The sequence below is a fragment of the Eublepharis macularius genome, chromosome 6 (assembly GCF_028583425.1).
Source record: "Eublepharis macularius isolate TG4126 chromosome 6, MPM_Emac_v1.0, whole genome shotgun sequence".
Taxonomy (NCBI): domain Eukaryota; kingdom Metazoa; phylum Chordata; class Lepidosauria; order Squamata; family Eublepharidae; genus Eublepharis; species Eublepharis macularius.
The window spans coordinates 124460025-124485944 of NC_072795.1; the positions used below are offsets into that span (position 1 = coordinate 124460025).

At 43.6% G+C, this 25920-nt stretch overlaps 1 protein-coding gene across 2 annotated transcripts in view; it reads right to left on the minus strand.

The window, feature by feature from the left end:
* Positions 1–10247: 10247 nt before the first annotated feature.
* ADK (adenosine kinase) overlaps positions 10248–25920 on the minus strand; it is a 344703-nt gene continuing 329030 nt past the window's right edge. For both annotated transcript variants that reach the window (XM_054983324.1, XM_054983323.1), the window contains exon 11: positions 10248–11332. In XM_054983324.1, coding sequence (XP_054839299.1) covers positions 11208–11332 — 125 coding nt within the window. In that variant the 3' untranslated portion in view covers positions 10248–11207. The remainder of the gene's footprint in view (positions 11333–25920) is intronic.

The window sequence follows — 25920 nt, forward strand, 5'->3', positions numbered from 1 at the left end:
AAATAGAAAGATATGACGGGAGAATAAAGCAGTATAAAGAAAATTTGCAATTTCGAAGCAATCAGCGATTATTCTATAAGTCACTGGGAGAAAATACAGTGCAGAAGAACATGGTACTGAAAAATTCAAGAAGAAGAAAGACGAATTTGAATATAGCATGGATTGACTACAAAAAAGCATTTGATTTACCGCCACACAGTTGGAGTAATACCTGCCTGTAAATTTTTGGAATTAGTGAAAACATCAAACTGTTCCTTAAGAAAAATATGCAAAAATGGAAAACCATGTTAATGGCCTATGGTGAAGAAACTGGGGAAGTCTGTATCAAAAGAGGTATATTTTAAGGGGACTCCTTGTCGCCTTTATTATTCAACATCTCATTAATCCCCTTGACAATGGTCCTAGAGAAAACAAAAATGGGTTATTATATTTCTGATCAGGCTGGGAAAATAAACCATTTCCTGTACATGGATGATTTGAAATTGTATGCAAAGAGTCCCACTGAAGTTGAATCATTGTTTAATACAGTGAAAATGTACAGTGATGATATTCAAATGAAATTTGGCTTAGATAAATGTGCAGTACTCTCCATGCAGTGGGGAAAAGTAAAAAATATGGACGGAATAGAACTTGAAAATGGTGACATTATGAAATCATCAAACAATGAAAATTATAAATATCTTGAAATACTAGAATTAGATAACATCCTGCATGTGAAAGTAAAAGAACTGAGTCAGAAAGAATATATCAAGAGAGTACGAAAAATTCTGAAGTCAAAATTAAATGGTGGAAATACAATCAAGGCCATAAATACATGGACAATTCCAGTGATCCAGCTGGAATAATAGATTGGACCCAAAGCGATTTAGAAAAATTGGATTGAAAAACGCGAAAACTAATGAACATGCATCACTCTTTACACCCAAAAAGTGATGTTGACAGGCTCTCTCTACCATGAAAAATTGGTGGAAGAGGACTGCTACAAGTTCATCAGGTAATGGAAGAAGAGAGGCCTGAATGATTACATCAGTAGAAGTGCAGAAAAATTACTTTAGGCTGTGAAAACAGAGAACATATTAAAAACAACCAAAACGAAGGCTGAATACAAGAAGAAACAGTTTGAGAATAGATTAAATGGCTGGAAGAACAAACCCTTACATGGGCAACATCTAAAAAATATTGAAGGAAAAAGTGACAACAGCCTAACTTGGGCATGGTTGAAGATGGGTACAATCAAGAAAGAAACTGAAGGTCTGATCTTCGCAGCACAAGAACAAGCATTGTAAAGGAATGTTATGAAAGCCAAAATTCAGAAAATCAGTGAAAATCCAAAATGTCGACTTTGCCAGGAAAAAGATGAAACTGCGTCCCACCTTATCTCTGAATGCAGCAAAATTGCACAGACGGACTACAAAGCTAGACATGACAGGGTTGCAAAGCTGATTCATTGGTCATTGTGTAAAAAGTATAACTTGCCAGTATCAAAGAATTCATGGGAACATCAGGTGGAAAAGGTGCTAGAAAATGAACAAGTCAAGATCTTGTGGGATTTCAGAATTCAAACTGAACATAATATACCAGACATAACAGTTGTGTAAAATTGAAAAGTCTGGGTAATTGACATTGCAATTCCTGGGGATGCCAGAGTCGAAGAAAAAGAACAAGAAAAAATGATTAAATCTAGAGATCTGACAATAGAAACTACCCAACTATGGAAGAAGAATGCAACAGTAGTCCCCATTGTCATCGGGGGGGGGGGTAGACATGGGCACGAACAGCATTACGAACAGAAAAAACCCACGAACAGCCCAATCTGCTGTTCGCAAGCAAGCTGTTTGTGAGGCCCCATCCCAAACGAACAGGTGGTCTTTAAAAGCCTTGTTCGTTGCCTTCCGCAGCCATTTGACAAGCCAGACAGGCTGGCACTTGCTGCAATCAATCCCCTTGGCAACCGGAGGGAGGGACTGTACTCTGTCTGAACTCCTTCTGGCTTTCCTTCTGGCTTTAACCCTTCTAAGTACTTCCAGCAGAGAGTCCCGGTTTTGCCACTGTGAAGAGAAAATGACAACAAAGGGGGAGACCCATGCATCATGCCTTTCCTGGGGTGCAATCTCTCTGAAACTTGGGGGGTCTTCGGAAGACAGTGAGTACTATGTCTCTGGCAAATTTGGTGGGTATTGGACATTGGGAAGGTCAGTTTGTAACCCCTCAAAGTAGCTTCCACCAGAAAGTCCTGTTTTTGCCACTGTGAACAGAAATGGACAACAAAGGGAATGACCCATGGAACATGCCTTTTCCGGGGTGCAATCTCTCTGAAACTTGGGGGGTCTTCAGAGGACAGTGAGGACTATGTCTCCTGCAAATTTGGTGGGTATTGGACATTGGGAAGGTCAGTTTGTAACCCCTCAAAGTAGCTGCCTTCCAACAGGTAGTTCCGCTTTTGCCACTGTGAACAGAAAATGACAGCAAAGGGGGAGGACACATGGATCATGCCTTTCCTGGGGTGCAATCTCTCTGAAATGGGGGGGGGTCTTCAGAGGACAGTGGGGACTAAAGGGGGAGAGCCATGGATCATGCCTTCCCAGGGTGCAATCTCTCTGAAACTGGGGAGTCTGCAGTGGACAGTGAGGACTAAAAGGGGAGAGCCATGGATCATGCCTTTTCCAGGGTGCAATCTCTCTGAAACTGGGGGGGGGGTCTTCAGAGAACAGTGAGGACTATATCCCCTGCAAATTTGGTGGGTATTGGACATTGGGAAGATTCTCCCGGGTGCGAGAGATGTTTATCCATCATATACTCATGAGTTATATGGTCAAATTTCTTTCTTGTACTATTGTTACAATAAACATCTATTGGGACTATCAATGGTGAGGTTGGGGACGTATGACATTTATTAAAAATTCTGGCTTGTTAGTTTATATAAATACTTTGCATCCAGTTTAAAATTTCTATTCCACAATTCATATTTTGTTGAACTTTCATTAAAAATAACCAAGACACGTTGTCAAAAGCTTTCTCTGCATCCAGGAACGTAAATGCTGTTTTTTTTCTCCTTTTTTCCTTGAATATTCAATTGCATACAACAAATATCTAATATTATCTTTCATATATTTTCTTGGAACAAATCCCATTTTATCTTTGTGAATTAAATCCGGAATGTATTTTCTTAATCTCTTGGCCATAATTGTAAAAATTTTATAATCCACGTTTAATAATGAAATTGGTCTATATCATTGTGATTCTTGAGCTTTCTTGACAAATGTCAGGATGTCTTGAAATGTCTTACTGAATTGCTGATAAATACCTATGATTTTAGCACAGTTTACAAGTCGCCTTGAATATTCAGTGGAAAGGAGATTAACAAATGCAGTAAATGAAATGTCATAAATGGGTTTGTGACAGTTCAGAAACACGTTTCAGAGAATTTAATGGGACTTACTTCCTTGAGGGCATGTTTAGGGCTTTAGCTTTACTGAAATGCAATTCAGTTTACCTGTCCACTTATGTTTAGGGACACTTGTTTACAACTCAGCAACAGAAACTCCAGAACCCATAAGGTCTATCAGACTATTTGGTGTTAGCATTTAGGGTATAATTTAGGACAAACAGAGGTATCACAAAATGTTACCCTTTCATTTACTGCTGAACAAGCGTGATTTATTAGATTTTAGAGATCACAAACATTTATTAGATGGAGTAATTTGAAAATGTGTGTGATTTATGCTGATCTTATTTGGTATTTCTGGTTGCAAATTTATTAAATCTTGGTAGTAAAACATCCCAAATGATCTATCCCAGCACTCTGGAGTTCTCTTATGTTTATGTATGTTAGAGCCATGGCTTTTTTTCAGGGGGAACGCGGTGGAACGGAGTTCTGGAACCTCTTGAAGATGGTCACATGGCTGGTGGCCCCGCCCTGTGATCTCCAGACAGAGGGGAGTTGAGATTGCCCTCTGCGCCATGCGGCACGGAGGGCAATCTTAACTCCCCTCTGTCTGGAGATCAGGGGGCGGGGCCACCAGCCATGTGACCATTTTCTCCGAGGGCAACCCACTGAGTTCCACTATCTCTTTTCCCAGAAAAAAAAGCCCTGGTTAGAGCAAACATACTTGATGGAAATGGTTGATACGATCCCAAAGAAAAGGGCAGACATATGAGCCCTTTGAGTAGAAATGAGGCCAATTACAGGTCTGTTTCAAAGACAAGGGGAGAAGAAGATATGTGGCTTCCTTGGTCATTTGGGTGATGAAGACAGAACATCCAGAATGGGTACTTGCATCCACATTTTACAGGTAACAATAGAATACCTTAAGCTTATCCACAAACTCCATCATATAACCACAGAAACTGAAGTAGTGTGAAAGAACTGACGTGAAAGACCTGTGGCTCACGTTGTCTTTTAAACCATGCAAAACCCAATAGCAAATACTGCATTTCAAAGCAGTCACTGAGCGTACAACTTCAAGCAATTTTGGAGATTCATTCAGGTCTTTTTACATTGCAACAGAAGATGGTACTGAATGATTTTTCATGTTTTTCAGTTGTATTTTGTATAGTTTAAAATGCAGCATTTAATATAAATGTAACATATGTTTGTAGGTGGACTTTTATGCTAATATTGCAAAGGAGATGGTCTTTATAGGTAGGCAACAGAACTGCAAACGAAAACCTTTTGGCCTCCGTTATTTGTCACAGGAAAAAACTACTCACCTCCTACTTCCTGACACCCATGTGGACACCTGTAGTAGATAAATATACAGAACCCAAGACAATATACAATGTGCCAGCCTCCAAGCTCCAGGTCCTATTTTGAAAGGTCAGCTGCGTAGCGAACTTGGGAGATGACCTGCTCGGCAGCTCCGGCTCATTTATGATCTGCACGTTTCCAGACTGACTTGGCTCCATTTTTACTACTCATTTTCTTTTTCAGGAACCAGACTGTTCAGCAGCTTTGGCAGCTGATGGCTATTAACTGTCACACTCCAGTAACCAGGGGATAGTTAGAGCAGCATTAAATATTTGCACTGTGCAGAGAGGCCGTACTTCATCTCAGCGCTCCTGGGCTGCATAGCACTGGAAGGAGACCCACCTTATTGCTATTCTGATCTTTCTCCTTTTTATTAGGGATGTGAAATCTGTCAGCTGCCCTGGCACAATGAAAAGCTTGTGCTTTATGCCAGTTCTGTGACACCTGAATAACCAAGGACCACAAACCTTTCTTTTGGCTGCTTTCTTAGAAAGGGTTTAATTGCTTCCTCTAGATACTAAAATTGCTGCGTGCTCCCCCCCCCCCCCAAGAGGTGCAATCTCACATACTGAACACTGAGGATGTTTTGACTGTGGGATTGTTTGATGAGCACACGTAGCCTGGAGTTATGTGCAGAAAATGCACACGGGCCAGTGACTGACTGAAAGGAAGTGCTACAATGTGGCTGGCTGGCTGAGACCACAAAGCCATGCAATTTAGCATTAAAAGGACTGTACTCAATGCTAAATAAATAATTTGTCTCGAAGCAGTCCAAGTTGTGCAACAGTTATAAATCATACACAGAGAGAAAAATGTGCATGATTGCATTGCAAAAATTGCCACAGATTTATTCTGGCTTTGGGCTTCCTCCCCTCCTCAGTGGGGAAAAAAATTATCTCATGCATGGGTTAACGGTCTACAGGGAGGTTTAGAAGAAGAAGATGAAGGAGCAGCAGCAACAGCCCTTATGTATTAAATATAAAATGTCTGGGTTTCATTCATCTGTGCCAGGGGAGGGAAAGCCAGAGGGTTGGGGTAGCTAGGCTTACCAATTCCAGGTTGGGAAATTCCTGGAGATTTGGGATGCCGCCTAGGGAGTATGGGGATTGGGGAGGGATCTCAGTCGGGTATAATAATGCCATAAACCCCACCCCTCCAAAGCAGCCATTATTCTCCAGTGGAATTAATCTCCGTAGACTGGAGGTCAGTTGCAATTCCAGGAGATCTTCAGGCCCCGCCTGCGGGTTGGCAACACACTCCACCTATGGAGTGTGGCTTTCACTTCACAGCTCTCACTGTGCTTAAGTATTCCCAGTTGCCATCTTCCCAAATGTCCCATCTGTCATTCATGTAGGAAGTGGCGTACAGTGTGACTTCAGTGTTTCCATGCTTCATCCTTCCGAATCCATGTTTCTTGATCTATTTCTGCATCACTGTGTACAAAGGGAGCCATACTCCCTGTTCTTAAGAAAGGAAGGTCCTCTGCAGGAAAGACCAGAAGGCAAGCAATAAATATCATTTGACACAGGCACTAGTTAGAGCTCAGAGTAGATTAAGAACACGGTTCAAAGACATAGCACTTGTAGGGGATTATGAGTGAGGCAAAGATGCTTAGGAAGCCATTTGGGGTGCTTGAACGAAGCACTCACTACAGGCACGAGTGTCTTGCAAAATCTGATACTGCATGCATTATCTTCAGGCAGTAAGCAGGCAACTTTAAAATAAAACAATAGAGGCAGGCCCTAATATGTACCCTTTGTGCAGCACATGCTTGTCTTTGTTTAATCGGTGTGGCACTCAGACAGCAATAATCAGCGCCCCAAATTAAGAGCCTTTGATCTTTAGTACAGACCAACGAATTGTATAATCTGCAACACCTTGGAAATCTTGCCAGTGAAAGGGGAGCAGCCCTACTTTCCCAACTAGAGTCTCAAGTTTATTGCACAGGAGCTATATTTAACCACCAGCCAATCACATATCTTTGAACAGCAGCCACACAAAGCCTTAAGGCTCTTGATCTGGTGCCTGCTATCTGTCTTTTGCAGGGTGATTCCTTTGCAATTGCCCACATGTCAGCAGCACCATTCCTGAGATGAATGTCTCTTTGCATAAACTGTGCCAAGTCTCCCTATGTCGGAAGTGTTTCTCCTCCAGGCAACTATAGTATTTCACAGGGCTTTTTTTCTGGGAAAAGCGGTGGTGGAACTCAGTGGTGGAACTCAGGACCGCACAATGATGTCACTTTGGGTCAGCTGGAACAAGGGGGGAGTTTTTTAAAGTTTAAATCACTCGCGGCAAAAATGGTCACAGGGCCGGTGGCCCCGCCCCCTGATCTCCAGACAGAGGGGAGTTTAGATTGCCCTCCGTGCTGGAGCGGCACGGAGGGCAATCTAAACCCCTCTCTGTCTGGAGATCAGGGGGCGGGGCCACCGGCCATGTGACCATTTTCAAGAGGTGCCAGAACTCCGTTCCACTGCGTTCCAGCTGAAAAAAAGCCCTGGTATTTCCAGAGTTTACTTACATCTGTCCTGAAGCGGGTCGCCCCTTCCCATACCAGAAATTTTATCAAGCTCTTTTAGAGAAAGAGGCCATCAATTCTTTTGTTTAGCAAACTTGGGAGACAAAATGTTAGTCTAAGAAGCTTGCTAAGATTTCAGAGAGTGGGGGCTTCATGTCCTGAAAAGCCCCCTCATGTAATTAGGCAAAAGCAGAATGACTCAAAATTGGGAATCAGTCATGCAAAGAGAAAGCAAGAGTATGCATACTTGCTAAATGTGCATCAATTCACGCAGGCCAAAGTGTGTGTGTCGATTGCAGAATCAACTATATATATATATGTATAGTGCAGAATCCATACAGCCCTGGACGTAGGTCACATTCTGCAACTGCACATGGGGAGGGACTTAAATACTACAAGGTCAAATACTGTGAAAACTATTCTCATGGGGGAATGCCATTTGGAGTTGAAAGGGAAAGCAACACAATAAAATCATGAATGAGTTTGTGAACTACTTCATGGGGGTGCCGCTTAATACTTAAGGATAATCAGAGCAAATATGTTGCTTTGCACAAGCATATGGCACGAAAGGATGCTGGGGATATAGGCTGCACGGAGGAATGACTGGTTTTGGACTGGCCCTGGCCACTTGATTGTAACTGTAGGTTGATGAAACACACCCAGGAACACAGGAAACCAAGCCTTGGAATATGATATCAAACGAAGAGCATTGTGTGAGTGCAGTTACTATGTGAAGCCATCCGTGGCCTGTGGCAACAATCTGTATTATATCACACAAGAGATAAGAGCGAAAGACGCATGGTCTGTTTTAGTGCTGGCCATTTGACTGTATCATCATCTGCGTACGGAGAACGGTTTACCTCTTTTTAACATATGTACGTAGCCTGCTATTCAGGCCCTATGTTTTTAACTTGAACATTATGTACACTGATAATAAATACCTATTTGGAACATATTTTAATATTTTACTTTGTAACTTGACCCTGTATTTTCCTGTTTGTTTGAGTTGAGTCTGTGGGGGCCTTCCCCTCCTTCTCTTCTTCCGTTGTTTGCCGGGCCTGGGGAGGCCCCAATTCAGACCCCTACAGGCACGACGCTTGTTCAGTTACATTCATCCTGCCTAAACTACCTCACGGATTGCAGAGGAATAGCTGTGTTATAGTCAGGGCATCACTGGCGCGGAGGGCAATCTGAACTCCCCTCTGTCTGGAGATCAGTTGGCGGGGCCACCAGCCATGTGACCATTTTCTCTGAGGGCAACCCACTGAGTTCCACCACCTCTTTTCCCAGAAAAAAAGCCCTGGCTATAGTGGATGCTGCAGCCAAAACAACAAAGAGTCTTGTGACACCTTAAAAACTAACTAGTCATTAACAGTACAATGATTAATTTCAACGGGCTTAGAATGGAGTGATTCTGTTTAGGATTACACTGTAAGTGTTGTTGTAAGGATAAAATGGAAGAGGAGCAAACCATATAACCCCTCCCCAGGGCTCTTTAAAAAAAAAAAGAGTGCGGCACACGATATCAAATGCAAGTTGGAACAAACCATTTTACATTTTCTCAGCCTTACATCTTCAACTTGCACTTCACAAAGCTTTTCTTCTTACGCTATGAAGGCTCTTCTGGGGGGCGGCGGCGGTTCCCACTGAATGATGTTCGTCTATATCTCTATGTGCCTTGAGCAGCATCAATGAGCTTGGCATGGCTTATATAGTCTCCCCTGTTTTATCCTCACAACAGCCCTGCAGTGATGTGGGGTGGAACATTTTCTGATGCTGTATTTGTCTGTGGAAAAATTTCTTCCCCCATGTGTAAATATAGTTTTATAGATGTCAGGGGGGCTGTTGTGCTGAAAATCAGTCACGTTAGACAGGCTAAATGTGGGATATGCAGCATGGGCAAACACCAGGGCTTGTTCATGGGCCAGGCTTGTACGAGGCCTATTTACATTCTTTTGCTAACATTATTTATTTTATTACGTTTATGACCTGCTTTTCCCGCAAGTGGGCCCAGAGCGGGTAACATCAAAATAAAATTACAGTAAAATACGTTAAATACATTAAGCACATTTAAATACATTAAAACATAAACATCAGCGCAAGAAGGCAGCAGTTCTTCACAACAACCCATATACCAAACTCAACCTAGTACATCCCATGGGAGGGGTGATGGCGTACACATTAGGTGGGTCAGCAGGCACTCGGGAGGGCTACATTCCCTGCTCAGCAGCAGATTGGCATAAAGGAGCTCACCAGCCCCAACCTCAACCACCTCTGTAAAACGGAGATGTTCCGCCAGGCCTTTGGTTGAGGACCAGTGGGTGCCCCCTCTTATCCTATCTAAGATCGCTGCCTCTTCTATGACTGCCCTCGGCTATGTGTTCTACTCACAGCTATGACTTATGTAGGTCTTTTATTAGTATCCAAAATAGCCTATGTATAATGGCGCCGGAGAATCTTAATATAAGTTTTCAAGTGTTTTTAAAGTTGACTATTAATTTATTGTGTTTTAATGATGATGTGAGCCGCTCTGAGCCTATTTGTGGGGAGGGCGGGATATAAGTCCAAATAAATAAATAAATAAATAAAAACCATATGCCTGGCGGAACATCCCTGTCTTACATTGCCCAGCGGAAAGACAGTAAATCCTGCTGGTTTCTACGGACAGAAAGTTCCACCAGGTTTAAATTTTTAAAAATTTGAATCAGAAAAATGTCTGATTCAAATTTCCCCCAGAAAACCCACATCGCTGCAGCCTTCTGGTTCTGCTGAGAGAGACGGACGGCCCAGTGTCACCCAGTGAATTACAACACCCACACTGAATGACTCAATCACAGGACCCATTGTAATGTCAATGTGAGCCTTAGCGAGGACAATTCCAAGGTCAAACCCTCTTACAAAGACTGTCTGGTGCTTTTTATTGTTTTTCACTGACCTCTTGTCCTTTCAGGAGAAAGCTGCACAAAGAAAAAGCCAGAGAACTTCTGTATCACAATTGTTTTATTTATCAGTATCAAATTACATACTAAAGTAAATGAATGGCATTTTCAGAACATCTCCCTTGAATACTGTACTACAAATAAAATTGAGAAGATTTCTTACTTATACGAAATACATTGTCTTAAAACTGTGCGTTGAAGTCCAAGATTCCATTTTGGCATATCCTGCTGAGATCGCCTGCATGATTATTTCTGTACTTCATTTTCACAAGCATGTATCCTTTGAGATGCAACCCTCAAGTCCACCAAGACAAGAGAGTGTGTCCTATTCTGGGCTCCGCTTACACTCCAAAAATATCCTGGTTCTGCCCTAGGGGAACAGAGACCAAAGAGCCTCATCCTGACAGATGCACACAGTGAGGCCTCAGCCAACATTTTATGAAGCTGGTTAGATGCCTTCAGGCCACAAGACCTCAGATGAGGCTCATGGGCAAATTCCTATTTACTGCAATGGAAGAAAGACTGAGCCCAGCGTGTATGCGAATGTAAGATAATCAGAGGGAAAATATGGATACAAATTTGCAAAAATGTCACTGGTTTTCAAACTAGTATAATATTAACTTATACCGATTAAACTTAATTATTTCTCGCCTGGATTTGGCAAGAAAAACTGCTCATGACTGAATATACTACGGAGCATTGCTAGACCAGAGCTGGGGTATTTTTTCATATATTTCTACTCCTGAAAACTGTTCAGGGGTGGGGGGAGGAATACAAAGTACAGGGGCGGGGGGTGAATGGAGCATCACCTGGTAGTGCGACCTCTAATTTAACACATGCAAGTCACTGTTTTGTCTGGAAGAGGGAAAGGGCCATCAGCACAGAGATTCGTGAAAGATAAATGTGAATAGAAGTACAGAAGCCTCAATGCAGGATAACTAGGAAGGGGGAGAATGCGGACGAGGCAGAGAGGCCTCTTCTTGATCCCTTGGGTGGCCTAATATCAGTGGAAGTCAGGCTTCTCTGGGAAGGTACAGCCAGAACGCTTTATGATCACACTGGCGGCATAGTGTCCGGCACGGATACACTCCGTCAGCGGCCGGTCATACACGAGTTGAGAGAGGAAACCTGGAGGGATGAGAGGGAAGGAGAGCATTACTGTTGAGAGCACTGAAAAACATGTGGGAACATGTCTGACCAACTCTTTCTCGCAGGGAGGGAAGGTGCTAACCGAAAGGTCCAGGCACCCTACCCCATGGCGAATGGGGGCTCTCTCAATTGCATAATACCGTTCAAGCCCATGGTGCACTCAGGCCCTTTCTGCTTCCCAGCATTTCTGACAGAAAAGGCTGTTTATCACCTCCAAGCGAGCAACTTCATACCTGCCACTTGACTGGCTTTGACATGTTTTTATTAAGCTGGGTGCTGTGAATTTTGAAGGTAACACACGCACTTTACTGTAGGTGTCTCATCAATAACTCCAGGCAGGTTGCTCAGTTCTGAATTAAAGAACAATGCAAGGGGCTACCATGGTCAAATAAATAAATGAAATGATCATTTATTTTTTTAAAATGCAAAATTTTCAAGTCAGCAAATGGAAAATTGGGGGTACAGGGACTGAAAGTGAAAATCAAGAGCCAACACTGCAGAAAAGCAGAGGGCAAATCTTGCCATTCATTAGATTTTAAAAGGTGTGTGTGTGTGTGTTTGTGCGTATGTGCATGTTCAGAAAAAGACGGGCGCCACTTTAGCTTCCAAGGCAGCAGCTTCTAAAGTAACAGATGTATACATCCAATGGTGTTTTTGAAGCCAAAGTCTGGCAGGCCACAATAGCCAGACAAGCGTTACGATTGAAAATGGGGAAGAATATTCCCATGGGTGGTCAGAAAGACAGCATGTAAATATTTCAAACAACAAATCAATATTGGGTATCCCCCACCAGGGTTCTCAAAGTCAGGCCATGATTAATGGACTTGAGCACGTTTTGAGGTTCTTTAGCAGGCACTCTAAGAAGATACATGAGGAAAGACGACAATGCTATCAGTTGGCACTCATGCATCTGGCAAAAGTTGACAAACCCAAGAAAGCAACATATTGAGTAACGGATCACAAACATACATCTAATTTGGCCTGCATATTTCAAAATGAAATGAGAACTGGCCATTCCAATTGTATCTTTACTGCCAACCATCACCACACCGACCAGGGCAGATTTTATTCTGATAGAGTTGAGTCCCACCTGAAGACGTAAGTGGCAACTCCACCTCATTCCCCTCAAAAGTGTGCTCAGTAAACTTTTTACCAGGTTTGGGGGAGGCCTCATCCTGTTATTCCTGGGGCTGCTCTGCAAAGCTAGGGTGTGCAGAATCCTGGCTTAGGCCTGGTAGCCTTTATCCTGATGAAAGATTGTATGGAATATATGCACTATGAAATTTGGCAGAATTCCACAAAACAGTGGGTTGGATCTAAAATTTCTGTGCACAAGATTTCCAGGTTATGGTAATGAAATTCCCCCCAGATGGAAATGCCCCCCCAAAGCTGCTCCTGGGGGACCACAAGTGGAAATTGGGGGACTGCCACGGGAGGGCAGTACTGGCAAAAATGGCTCCTCTTGTATGCAAAGATCTTTTTCATAGGATCCAACCCAATCATCACCAATGACAAAAACCCTAATGGTGTGTACAAGCAAATGTTGCTCTAACATGTACTCTCTTCTTCACACATTTAGGTATTTGCTAACTAACTTCATTTATGTCCTGAGTTGGATAGCCCGGGAAAGCCACATCTTGTCAGATCTTAGAAGCTAAGAAGCGTCAGCCTTGGTTAGTAATTGGATGGGAGACTTACACAGAAGATCAGAATTGCTATGCAGAGGTAGCTGGTGGCAAACCTCCTGTTAGTTTCTTATTTTCTTGCCTTCAAAACCCCAACAGGAGTTGCCATAAGTTGGCTATGACTTGACAGCACTTGACACAACTTCATATAAAACAGTTTCTTCTCAATGGAGATAAAAAGCACCTGACATCATTCTCCTCTTTTCCACTGCATCTTCACAACAACCCTGTGAGGTAGGTTAGGCTGAGATAATGTTACTGGCCCAAAGTCACCCAGTGAGCTTCCACGACAGAACAGGGATTCAAACCTGGGTCTCCCAAATCCTAGTCGTCTGATTCTCTAACCTCTACACCAGACTGGCTCTTAGTCACCTTGAGCAGGGCTCTGGAGAGATGGCGTGTAAGTTTCCTAAATAAATAGTTAAAACTTAATTGCCTCTGATGTGTTAGCAGTTATGAACTTGGAACTGCATGGTCCCATCAGTAAGATTTAAGGCTTTGGTATTCTAGCTCTACCTCTGCTGCAAAGAGGATTGTGTGTGGAACTATTACTTACTACATGATCTTGTATATGCATTTTAAAGAACACTCAAGTTCAATACCTAATTTGTGAAGAAGAGAGATGTCAGGATGCAGGTCTGATGAATGATACCGCCCTCTGATTAAAAACCCTCTGTGGGCATTCAGTGCTGAGAGAGAAGCACTCTGCACCAGCTCAGGGGGATTTTCATCTACTCTTACTTCAAATAGTCCACAGCATTGGAAACAGAAGTGGGATCTCTGGAACCAATTGAGTCATCAGAAACTTTACCAAACCTATCCAAAGCACAAATGCTTGGTTTTGTTAATTAAACATTTTGGCTTCTGTAAATGTGGTGTAAAACAGGTCGGGGGGATGGACTATGGGCTACAACATTTTAGTGCCCCTTCATCACCCATCAAGTTACTTGCTTTCATACAATGGTTGGGTTGCTGGTGGGATTGAATGGTGTGAGGGGGGGCTATAAGGGAGTCTTTGTCTGGGGCACGTGGTCGTTCTTGGCAGCTCTGGTTTAAAAAATTCTGCAGCCCCCCAAAACTCAAAGGCATGGGAGTGGAAAACTTTTTTGGGGGGGCTGCAATTTTGCTGTTGGATTCCAAGTAAGTATTTAAGCAACTCAAGTCAGAGTTTGGTGAGGTTTTCACAGACATGCTTGATACAAGGAGTCTAGCAAAGACAGCTGGTTTCCCTGGAAAACTTTCAGACCTCAGATGGAGGAGAACAAAGAATTCCCTGGACAGATGGAAAATACTTTGGGGGTAAACACCACAAAAATCTCCACTATGCACAACCCTCTGCCTAAGGGCTGTCCAGCACCTCATAGTGCACATTCCACTTCCTGAGTACAGACACACTTTCAAAAAGGCTGGCTAAAAACCAAGAGGCTTCTCAACAGCAGGATGAAAGTAACTTGCCATCCATTAAGTTAACATGTGTTCCTACAGGACATTTCCCAGGCTGCAAAAAGAACATCAGTCATTAAAACCGAACTGTCTGGTGAGCTTTTTGGTGCTTAGAACCAAAAGCTGGTAGCGTCTGTATGTATACGAAAATTAGGCCGTTAAACACAGCTATTTCTCAGTCAGTGTGCCTAGAATGTATTAGGCTGACCTCCCAACACACAGTGAGTTTTGCACGAGTCCAAATGGGTGGGTTATAAAACGATTAAAAGAGTGTTTTTCTGTTCCAGATTGGCCCATGTGAAAGAACATGTACAACAATAGCAAGTGACCAGGAAGATCTTACAGAGTACAAAAACCAATTATTGATCATTTTGGTGCTACACCTCTGAAGATGCCAGCCACAGCTGCTGGCGAAACGTCAGGAACTACAATGCCAAGACCACGGCAATACAGCCCGGAAAACCCACAACAACCATTGATCATTATACTTGAAAACAAAACTCCTCCATGTGATCAGACTTTTAAAGTCTGATCACATTCCCAAGAGAACTCCAGGCATCCACTACAAAAATGTAGCTAAGCTGGTTTCACATCAGACCCCCTTCCTTAGGACCCCTAGGAATTGTGCTTGGGACAATGAGGGATTTGAAACGAAGACTTCTCAGTAACATCAAACTATCATTTTCGAGACTCTTTGGAGAAGCCACGGCTGTTAAACCAGTACGCATTTGGCAACGTTTATCATGCACATATACCCCAAGAATTAGGTCCAGCACTGGAGGAGCAACCTTCCAGAGGCACCTACCAACACTGTCTCGTGCTATTATTAAAAACTGCAATGCGCTCTCTGCGGAGCACACTTGCATTATAATTGCTGAAAGCCTTCCAGGACCCAAGTCCTTAAAATATTTTTTTCCGTTTGGAATGCAAGATGTAGCCATCAAGATGACATGCTTGCAAGCCCTGGCTACCCACTGCTGAAGCAAAGGGCACGGCTGCCATCGTGGTCGGAGGCTCACGATCATGATACTTTTAGTCCTTTAAGGACAAGACGAGATAAGATTGCAATTGAATCAGCCCTGAACCAGAGTGTCTGGACTGACAGGAACATATGAGTTAGGTCACCGGATATAATCACCTGCTATTATCAGCTTCTTTTGTACTCTGACTCAGCTGCGCAGAACACACAGGGGGAAAGGAAAGGGAAGCATTGCCAGGTAGCAGGTAGGCAGTGCTCTCAGAGCCACGGAGAACACGCTCCAAGTTACCGTCTGTCACTTTTCTGGATCAGTTTAATAACCCATCTGTTCTGGGTCTAACAGCAAGCACCTGAAGCAGTTGTTCTGGAGGACTCTGGTCAGACTTAATTCAGATATAGGCATGCAGTTAAGAAGTCCCGAGCGTCTCATTAGCTTTCCTACAGCAAATCATTTAACTCCTGGCCAGAGGTACACCGCAGATAACGTTTTTGGTTCCTTACCGGATCTAGTACACAAGTATACACTGATGGAGTCTCTTTTAAGCTTTTATTATTACAAAATAATTATTCAGAATTCTTGATATCCACTGAATCAACACGAAATCATACCATCCAACTACATAGATCGTTAAAGTACAGCATTTACATAAGTCCAAAAAAGAATCTTACCAAAGATACGAAGGTCACAGGCAAGGAGCCTCCCCAAAGAAGACGTTTGCTATCAGTTTATTTATAGCGTTTCAGAGCCTTTTCTTGACGATAGCTGTTTCAGAAACTCAAATTCTTGGCTAACTATTACCTGACGATTTCATACACCATACAGTATTATCCATATTTGAAACATTTTCTTGAAACATAAAACAATAGCTAGTTCATTCTTGTTACTTTTTGTGTTAACCGAGTCTATGTAGAATTAGGGATTACAAATTTCTCATACATCTAAATATCTTTTGGCCCTTCACCAGTGTGGCTGTCGTCACACAGGCATCTCTTCCGTTAAATTTACAGCATATAGCGTCCTACCTGTTATCGGCACAGTAACGTTTCTTTGGGTCACCTAACGGCTCTTCGCGCCACCAGCTGTCCACACCGAAGCACTCTGTTCTGTTCTCTCTAACCGCGCAGAAGCAGCTCCTCCCCCCCTTTTTAAAATTATTTTGGCGTTTAATTCCGCTATAACGGAATAACAGCATATAAACATTCCGTTAGAGCAAAACATTATGACCTTTTTGTTTTTCCAACTTTGAAATGATATAAATAGCCCTTTGCCCGCAGAAAACTCCCTGTCTGACGTGATCCCCATCGCTGAAGACTCTGCCATGGTGATTGAGTCATTTTTACTTCAGCAGAAAGTTTGCATTGTGTTATGTCGTTATAAGGACATAATTAAATTTAAAAAAGGGGAGTCGCAGGAAGAAATGGATTCTGGGATTGAAGGGAGGGCATAGGGCGTTGCGAGGCGAAATACATCGATGTGAGGCATTCACACTGAGGCACAAAATAGCACGACTATCAAGCACAAAGCAGAAGAGAGAAAATCGCTACAGTGTTGGAATAAGGTGGGTGTTTGCCGGGAAACAGTGCCATTTTAGCGCTAAATAAAAGCCCGTGTGACGACGGCCTATGTCTCTAATACTGCCAGCTTCTATAAAGTCAGACATTCCTGCCATTCTCAGATAATCCCTGCATCTGGGCCTTGGGACATTGTATGCATTAGTATGAGTTAGATGGCTTCTAATCTACACGTGGCAATACAATTGTGGAGATAGATCAAGATGGGTAGCTGTGTTAGTCTGTCTTTAGCAGTAGAAAAGAGCAAGACTCCAGTAGCACCTAGAAGACTAAGAGCCAAGCTACAAGTGACGCCTGACACAGGTTGGACACTTGTCAGCTTCCTTCAAGTTTTGATGGGAAATGTAGGTGTCCTGGTCTTGCAGCTCGGCTCTCCAACTTCTGTCCAATGGACTTTTCAACTGTCACTTGTCCAACATTCTGCCAAGCTGCCTACATTTCCCGCCAAAACTTGAGGGAAGCTGACAAGTGTCCAACCTGTGTCATTCATCGCTTGTAGTTTGGCTCTTTTCTACAATACAACTGAGTAACTATTGTTTTATGCCCCTCTCCAAGGCTGTTTTATTCTAGACCTCTAGGCCCTTTGTGGTCTATCTAGTTATGGGACCAGACTAGCCCTGTTTCTGTGTGCTCAGGCGTCTTGAACAATTTTCGTCATCATATCCAGCAATTGTTCGAGTTCTAGTCATATCCATGACACAGTCAAAGGAAGCCATGCTAGTAGCTGGAGGCCATGCCATTCCTCTAAAGAGAACTGAAGTCAGTAGCTGGGTGCTGGGCTCCGGGTAATAGGTAGCTAGAAGCATGCTAGCCATACAAACTGGTTGAACAAGCAGGGATCTCTGTTTAGCCCAGGGCTGAAAGATCTGGAGATCAAAAAGCCCCATCTGTTCCTGGTCTTTATTTGATCAGAGTTTGATTGAGCCCTGATCCTGCAAAGCACTATATGCATTTAGCCAGTGATCTGACTTAGTAGTTGGAACATGGGTTGCCTTGCCAGCCTAGCACTTTGGTGTCGATGAGGTGCTTCCCTGTCACTCTCAACCAGATGAGAGAACCTGGGAACTGGAAGCCTGGGATCAGGCACTACAAGGTAGGGAGCTGGCTACTCTGGGGTCTGGCATGTTGACTGCATTGTCTGAAGCTAGGGTTGTCAGGCCAAGCCTGGCAAACAGCAGGAGAGTTGGGGGCAGCAGTGTGAGTTTAATGACATCATTTCCAAGGTAAACTTGGAAGTGATGGCAGGTAGCTCTAGAAATCCAATGAGACTCTATGGTTACTGTACAGTTTTTGGTGAGTCCTAGAGTTACTCAACGTAACTTCTGGGTTTTTCTTGGAAGTGATGTTACACATGTGATGCTACTGTTTAAAAAATGCTGCCACTTGGAATACCAGTGAGCAATGGGAGCTCAGGGCAGGGGATCCCCCACCCCCAGTGGGGGTTTGACAACCCTATCTACAGCAGGTCCTTTGACTGAGGCCTTGGGATTCAGGGACTCTCGTCTGGAAAAATTTCTGGGTCTAGAAGGGGACCTGCGGTGTTGGTTGTCCCCTGAGCCACCTGGTCTTCCCTTAGGGTTGCCCCTGGATTGTCCTGTTCATCCTCTGAGGAATCTGTTCCTGAGGTTGAGTCCAGCCCAGGAGGGATTACATGACACGGTGCTCAGTCAAAGCACTTTGGGTCAGGGTTAATTCAACTGCTGCTCAGGCAATACTCTGAGAAATATCTCATTTATACTGCAGAGTCTGAGCCTCTAGCTACAAGAGCAGCATCGTGGCTAACTTGACACCACTTGCAAATAAGTCATCATTCCAATCCTTAATGTACTATTGCAACTTTTCTAGTATGCCAAAACCGATGATATTGTTAAAAGAATGGATAATACTGGTGGGAAACTGTCATACACAGAATTATAGTGCAGTGCCTAAGAGACTATGTTTCTGGTTCAAATCTTGCCAACTCACCAGGCAGTTTTAGTCAAGCCATTCAGTCCCTGCCTGGCTCCTGCCATGTAGTGGTAGGATTTCATATGTTTATATTAAGATAACGCTGAAGCTCTCTGAATGTTCAAAAACATTCTGCAAATGCTACTATTATAATTAATTCAAGCAATCCAATAAAGCATGAGATTATTGCAACTGGATCTACAAGATCCAACGTTCAATCTCTTCTCTTTTGTGAACTCAATTGGTGGTGGCTATAGACGCTATCATTTTTTTGCCTGCAGAACAGGAAGAAAAGGATCTATTACATGAAAGATTATGAAGACATTTGTACAAGTTTTACACATACACACACATTATATAATTTGTACAAGTTACATATACACACACATTATATATATAATATATATACATGCATTATATATATGTGTGTGCAGGGCTTTTTTTCAGGGGGAATGCAGGGGAACGGAGTTCCGGAACCTCATGAAAATGGTCACATGGCTGGTGGCCCCGCCCCCTGATCTCCAGACAGAGGGGAGTTTAGATTGCCCTCTGCGTCGCCAAGCGGCACGGAGGGCAATCTAAACTCCCCTCTGTCTGGAGATCAGGGGGTGGGGCCACCAGCCATGTGACCATTTTCTCTGAGGGCAACCCACTGAGTTCCACCACCTCTTTTCCCAGAAAAAAAGCCCTGTGTGTGTGTGTGTGTGTGTGTATGTGTGTGTATGTATGTATATGTATATACATCAAAAATATTCTACATAAATGATTAACATGATGTTTTGCATTTTAAAAAGTTCAGATCAAAACCCTAAGCCAAATAAATGAGATTTTAACAAGAAAAGAGAGAGCGAGAGGGCATGCCGTTGGCTGTCAAATTCAATGAATAAAACCTTCTTCCAAATTATGTGTTATTTAACAGATTCCGTAACCTTCATTCTGTTTCCTCAAAAGGATGTTAATATATTAAGAAAAATCCAAATTGTTTCATGAAATGAAGCTTTAATTTTATGTTCTTCGTAAAAGATCCCTGAAAAATTCTAGCTGCACAACGTGTACTGCATTTTTTTTCCTAAAAAGAGAGGCAATATTCTAAACAGGAACACGCCGCTGCCAACTTGTTATGGTCTTACTGGCAGTTCCCGCCATGTTGGGTGGAGACAGCTGCTCACAATAGCCAGCCATGGGACATCTGCATAGGTTTCGCTCCTAGCTTTTTGTGAATGGTGTTATGATTTCTGGAAGTCTTCAGACCTGTGGGCATGGCTGATGTGATGCCCCCCAGGTTGGTCAAGTGCAATTAAGTCAGTCTGCAAAGCAAAAACCCAGAATTCGTACCAGACGACCTACGATTACTATCAGAGAACAAACAGACAAACATCAACATGAAGCAAGTTCTCTGATTTCATTCTGTAACAGATGGTACTCACAGCAGCCAAGAACCATGGCAGACTTGTCTTTATCAATCCAAAGACTAGCTACTCTAAATGAAAATTTATTATATTAATATTACTACGGATGAAAATTGGCACCTAATTTTATATCATTGGAGCTGAGATACAACATTGAACATGCACTTTCTGTGTAAACCCCATTGAAGTAAATGGAGCTACTTTTGGGATCACAGAGAGCCAACATGGTGCAGCAGTTAAGAGCGTCAAACTAGGATCTGGTAGACCTAAGTTTGAATCCCCTCTCTGATATGGAAGCTTGCTGGGTGGCCAACCCTCCTCCAGGTCTCTGGGTATTCGCAGAAAACTGGGCAGAGGAGGGTCAGGCTTGAGAATCTCTCACTACTTTGGACTTCCCCATATAAACATTTCTATGCTGCCTTTCCACAGAAATAGGGACCCCCAAGGTGGTGTGAAGCAAGGGAGTCATTTTACAACAAGCACTGATGTCGTCAGGAGGTAATGTGACAGACCCACATTGCAGTGATATTTTCCAAAGTCCATCTTAGAGTGAAAGAGGAGGCCCTCCCAGGCTTTCAGTTCTTTGCACATGTCAAACCACAGCAGAGATGAGTAGGGACTGGTCTTTTGCACATGATCCAAAAGAAAAGCCCTCCCGCCCGTTCATGGAAAACTCAAGGAAAGAGAGATCATTCTGAGCATTTGGGGCGGCGGGGGGGGGATATCATTACATTTACAGCCACTAGGGTTGCCAGTCCCCTGCACCCACCCTCCACCCCCTGCCCCCGCTTACCTGGCCAGTGGAGGGAAAGGCAGGGGAACACATCTCCTGGGTGTGCTCCCGGGCAGCACAACACACTCCCGCCCACCACAGCTGCCCAGATTGGGCCTGGACTGGGCCCAAATCGGCCCGAACCAGGCCCCTGCAGAGTGCAGCAGCACTCCCATGCTCCCCAGCGGTCTGATCTGGCCCAAATCAACCCCCTGTGGAGCACAGGAGCGCTCCCAGGGCCTGCACAATGACGTCACTTCCCAGAAGTGACGTTATTGTGCAGGCCAGGAGTGCGCACGCAAAGAGTAGAAGGGAAGGTAGGTGCCAGGCCTCAAGCCTCCCACCCGGGGCTGGGGGGACCTGGCAACCCTAACAGCCACAGCTACCATACAGTCACAACTATCTATCATACAACTTTCATACATCTGTTTGATGGCTGTGCCTAGGCATACTGGAGTAACTTGAGAAGGATCTCTGCCCTTTGAAGACCCTGACATCCTTTCATTGGAGATGCCAGGGACTTGCTGCTGCAAAGGGTATACTCTAACCACTGAGCCATGGCGTCCCCCAAATCGCAAAGTTAAATGCGAAAAATGAACGGGCAACATAGAGTGTAATTAACCTTTGGGTTGTGTTATTCACTGCCATCAGATACGCACATGCTTTAAAACAGAATGAGACAAATCCATGGAGGGTAGTGCTCTCTGTTGCTACAAGCCATGGTAGTCACAGGGAACTGCTCTTAGAGGTGGCATGCCTCTATGTGCCATGTTCCAAGAACAGACACAGAGGATGGTCCCTATAGTCATGCCATAGGAATTGGACTGGTTAGTTCCGGAGTTCCGGAGCAGAACGGAATTCCGGAGCAGAACAACTTTTGCTCTGATTCAGATAGGAAATTCTGGAGTGAGTAAGGATTCCTGAGTCAAAGGGAATACTGGACAAGACTTCTAGTGTCTATTTCAGCTGCCTGCAACACTTCCATTTCTCGTTCCTGATCCTTGCCCCTGCCTACTGCCTCAAGTCCCCTCTCTCCACCACCCTGATTTATGCACAAACTAATAACCCCCCCCCCAACCCCACATTCTAATCTTGGGGGGAAATTAGGGGCACAGCCGTGTTCAAGCTCCCCCTCTTTATTCCTGGGCTTGTTTTCTGGTGACAAGGAGGGCCTGCCTTTTTATTTATTTATTTTTTTAATTTAGTTTATATAATTGAATAACAGTTAACATTTCAACTTTCAGACAATGTAAAAGGGAGGGCCTGCCTTGGCTACACTTGGAGTCCTAGAGAAAGGAAGAAAATGCTGTCCCCAACCCATTCTTCCCCTCAACATTTCCTCGCTCTGGAGATGGACATTAAACAGGCAACAACCTTTGTCTCGCACATAAATGCCAAGGAGAAGAAAGTTTCAGTAACGTTTAATAACAGTACTACTTTCTACCTACCCCCCACCCCCAGCCCCACTGAACAATTTGCTGATTTTAGGGGCTACGTTTTCTTGCATTTCTTCCTCCTTCCCAGCTTTGTGCATCCATGACAAACAACAATGAAAAGCTGCCGCTTAGCTCGTCCACCCTGACACCACGCTAAGGACTTGCTTCCCCCTCACCAAGTAAAATCAATACCGTGTTTGAGCAAACACATTTACAGCTTTATTAGGATGTCTGGCTTGTTCTGTAACAGCCACTTGAAGCTGTGGTAGCAAATCGACTCCGCTCAGTTAAACCGAGAGAGCTGGGTAAAGAGGCTCGTCAATACGGTTGTTATAAAAATACACTGCAGGAGATTAGAAAGCAGGAACAAACAGCCTGGAATGTGTCAATATTTTTTACTCAATATCAATATTTTTCTTTTCCAAGAACGTACAAAAACTCCCATGAGTTTGCTGCTTATCAAATGGACCACATGCTAAATATCAAATACTTCTTTCCTAGCCAAGTTTGACCCCAATTGCAATACCCACTCACTGTTAATACTGTTATTTGTATTTCCACTGTTGCCATCAAAGAGACAGTTCCCTGCCCCAAGGAGGTCACAGAGGGAGGAGAGGGAAATGAAAATGTGGGCAAATCAGGGGGAAATCATGTGTTCAGTTCAGCTGCAAGGGGTCAATGTCAGTTTCTGTTAGGAACAAGGGCTCAGGGATCGGACCAAAGGCTTTGTAGGAAAGCTGGGCTTTGAGGAAGGTTCTGAAAGAGGACAGAGGTGGCATCATGTAGAACAAATATAACTAGGAGGGAGTTCCAGGCTTAAGGGGCAGCTGCTGAGAAAGGGTCGAGACATGTGGGGGAGCAGGAGAGGGCTGGGGGTAGGATCGGGGTGGAACAGCCAGAGAGACTTTGGGACAAAAAGGGGGGCAAGGCCAGGGGGACTTGAAGGTAAGGAGGAAGATTTTGTGCTGCACCCGAGAGAGGAGAGGAAGACACTGTTGGGACTGAAAGAGGGGAGAGATGGAGAGGGGAAAGAACTGTATTTTCACCGCGTCGTACAGGTAGCCTGTGGACAATGTCCCGGGGACTGGGCCCTCTGCATGCTGATCCCCCGAGGATCAGCGAGAGGGAGGCAGGCCCAGGAAATGGGCATGGTTATGCGCTTCAGTTGATGACGTCACTTCTGGCACAATGCTGTTGTGCCGGGGCCAATTCTTTAACACTCGGCCCAACTATGTTTTCAGCTAAGTATTAAAGAATTGGACCTAGTGCTCTATTTTTCCATGAAAATTTGTCCACCTAGTTTATTTATTGCTTGTTATGCTGCAAACCAATCATGTTAAATGGACTAAATGTAGGATGTGAAGCATGAGCAATCTCCAGTGCTTGTACATGGTATATTTGCCTTCTTTTGCTAACATTAATTTTTGTGAACATTATTTAAGCCTTTAAGTTAGCTATTTAAATTGAATTGAATTTTTTTTCTCCTAGAAAACCCACATCACTGTTCAGTGCTAATCTCAGGCAACATCCAAAAGCCAAATCTGATCTGTCTTCAATGTGCATCTGAACTGCGTTACCTATGCTAGTAACATACAGGAACTGGTCTTGGGTATAATGCAACAACATGTGAACTGCACCAGCGCTTGGGCGAAAATCCAACATCCAGTTAGAAGAGAGATTCATTACATGGTACAGTTACAACTCACATTCATAGGATCAAAGATGCAAACACTAGAAGTCACAGCCATGTCTTTGCATAGTTCCATTTCATTTCAATTGCTTTGCACAGGAGATCTTTCCCGTGAATTGCTGAAATTAACACTTAGGAGTGTCCTTTTCGTTTCAGCCATAAAAGATACTCTAAGGGGAGAAGTGACTGCTCTAACATCTACTACTCTTTGCATGGGATTGGGGCTGGATCCTAACTCTGAGCAACAAGCCTTGCTGTTAGTTTCAGGTGTATCTGATGAAGGGAACCTGACTCTGGAAAGCTTCTGCCCTGGAAAAAAATCTTGTTTTTTAAGGTGCTACTGGACTCAAATCAAGCCTTGCTGTGTGTTTGTACATTATTCAGTTTTGGCCAGATGTTCCTTACTGAAGAGGACATTGTTGTGAAATGGCAAATCTTACTCTTGGGAGATTTATACTTCAAATAAACGTATTTTTCTGCAAAAGAGAAACAGGGTTTTAGTTAGAAAATTCTTTTCCAGAACACCTATCCATCCCAATCAGGGTAATACCAGTTTAGCTAGTCTTCCAGTTAATTTAGACAGTTTATACCTACCTTTCTGCTCCAAAAACCACCTAAGGAGGCTTAACAGTAAAATAGATACCAAAAGCAACCCATCTAAAAACAGCAATAAAAGTTAAAACGAATGCTGAGAGCAACTGATAGAGTGTAAGGCACAGTAAAAACTCAAGACAGAGTGGCAGAGTAAGATCCTGCTACTCATGGAAGTGGAGTAAAGTTATCTTCACAAATATGGTGAAGATGATTTTGCAAAGAGATTCTCCCAGAGAAGGAGAGAATGAATATAGTACAGAGAAACAGGGAAGTCTTCCATCTTCCCAAGGGCAATCAAGTCACAATATAAGAGCTCTTGCCTAAGAGGATTGGGGAGAAACACTTGAAGAACCTTTTTTTCCTGAGTGCTTTTAACAATGAGTGGGGTGGGGGGAGAAGAAAGGGAAGTTACTCTCCTGGCTGCCCTCAGTCACAACTGATTCGTCTGTTAGAAGTCAAATGGTGCTCTTTCCGGTCATCTGGGGGCAAAAAATAAAACATGAAGAGGTCAGAAACTGCTCATCTGATAGCAGTTTACCGGCCATAGGGGTCCAGCCACTGTTCTTGGGTACCTCTGACTGCATTTATGCAAGTTAATTAGTCTAGTAGGAAAATTCTTATTATATACTTACTCCACAATTACATCAGTACTTGAGGATGAGCCACAAATCCCCTACTGCACAGCAATATTCTCAATTACTGCACAGAACCTGTTAGCCCTTTTGCCCGCAGAGAAACCAAAAGTCAAGAGGCGATCCAGGACAATGACGGAAGGTGTGACTGAAGATGGTTTTGGGGATGCCTCGTTGAGGGAAGTCCATGCAGGCAAGATGAGGTGGCCTTAGAAACTGGTTTGAAGAAGACTGACTTCATGTCAAAAACAGGATAAGGGGAGAGAAAGGGCTAACAGCAGATGAGATGAGCTTGTGTGGAAGAAGAGGGTGGACCTTTTCAGACAAAAAAATAAAACCTGCACAAAGAAGACTGGGGAGAAGGCTAAGTTGATCCCTTACATGTAAATTTTCCATAGGCAATAAATT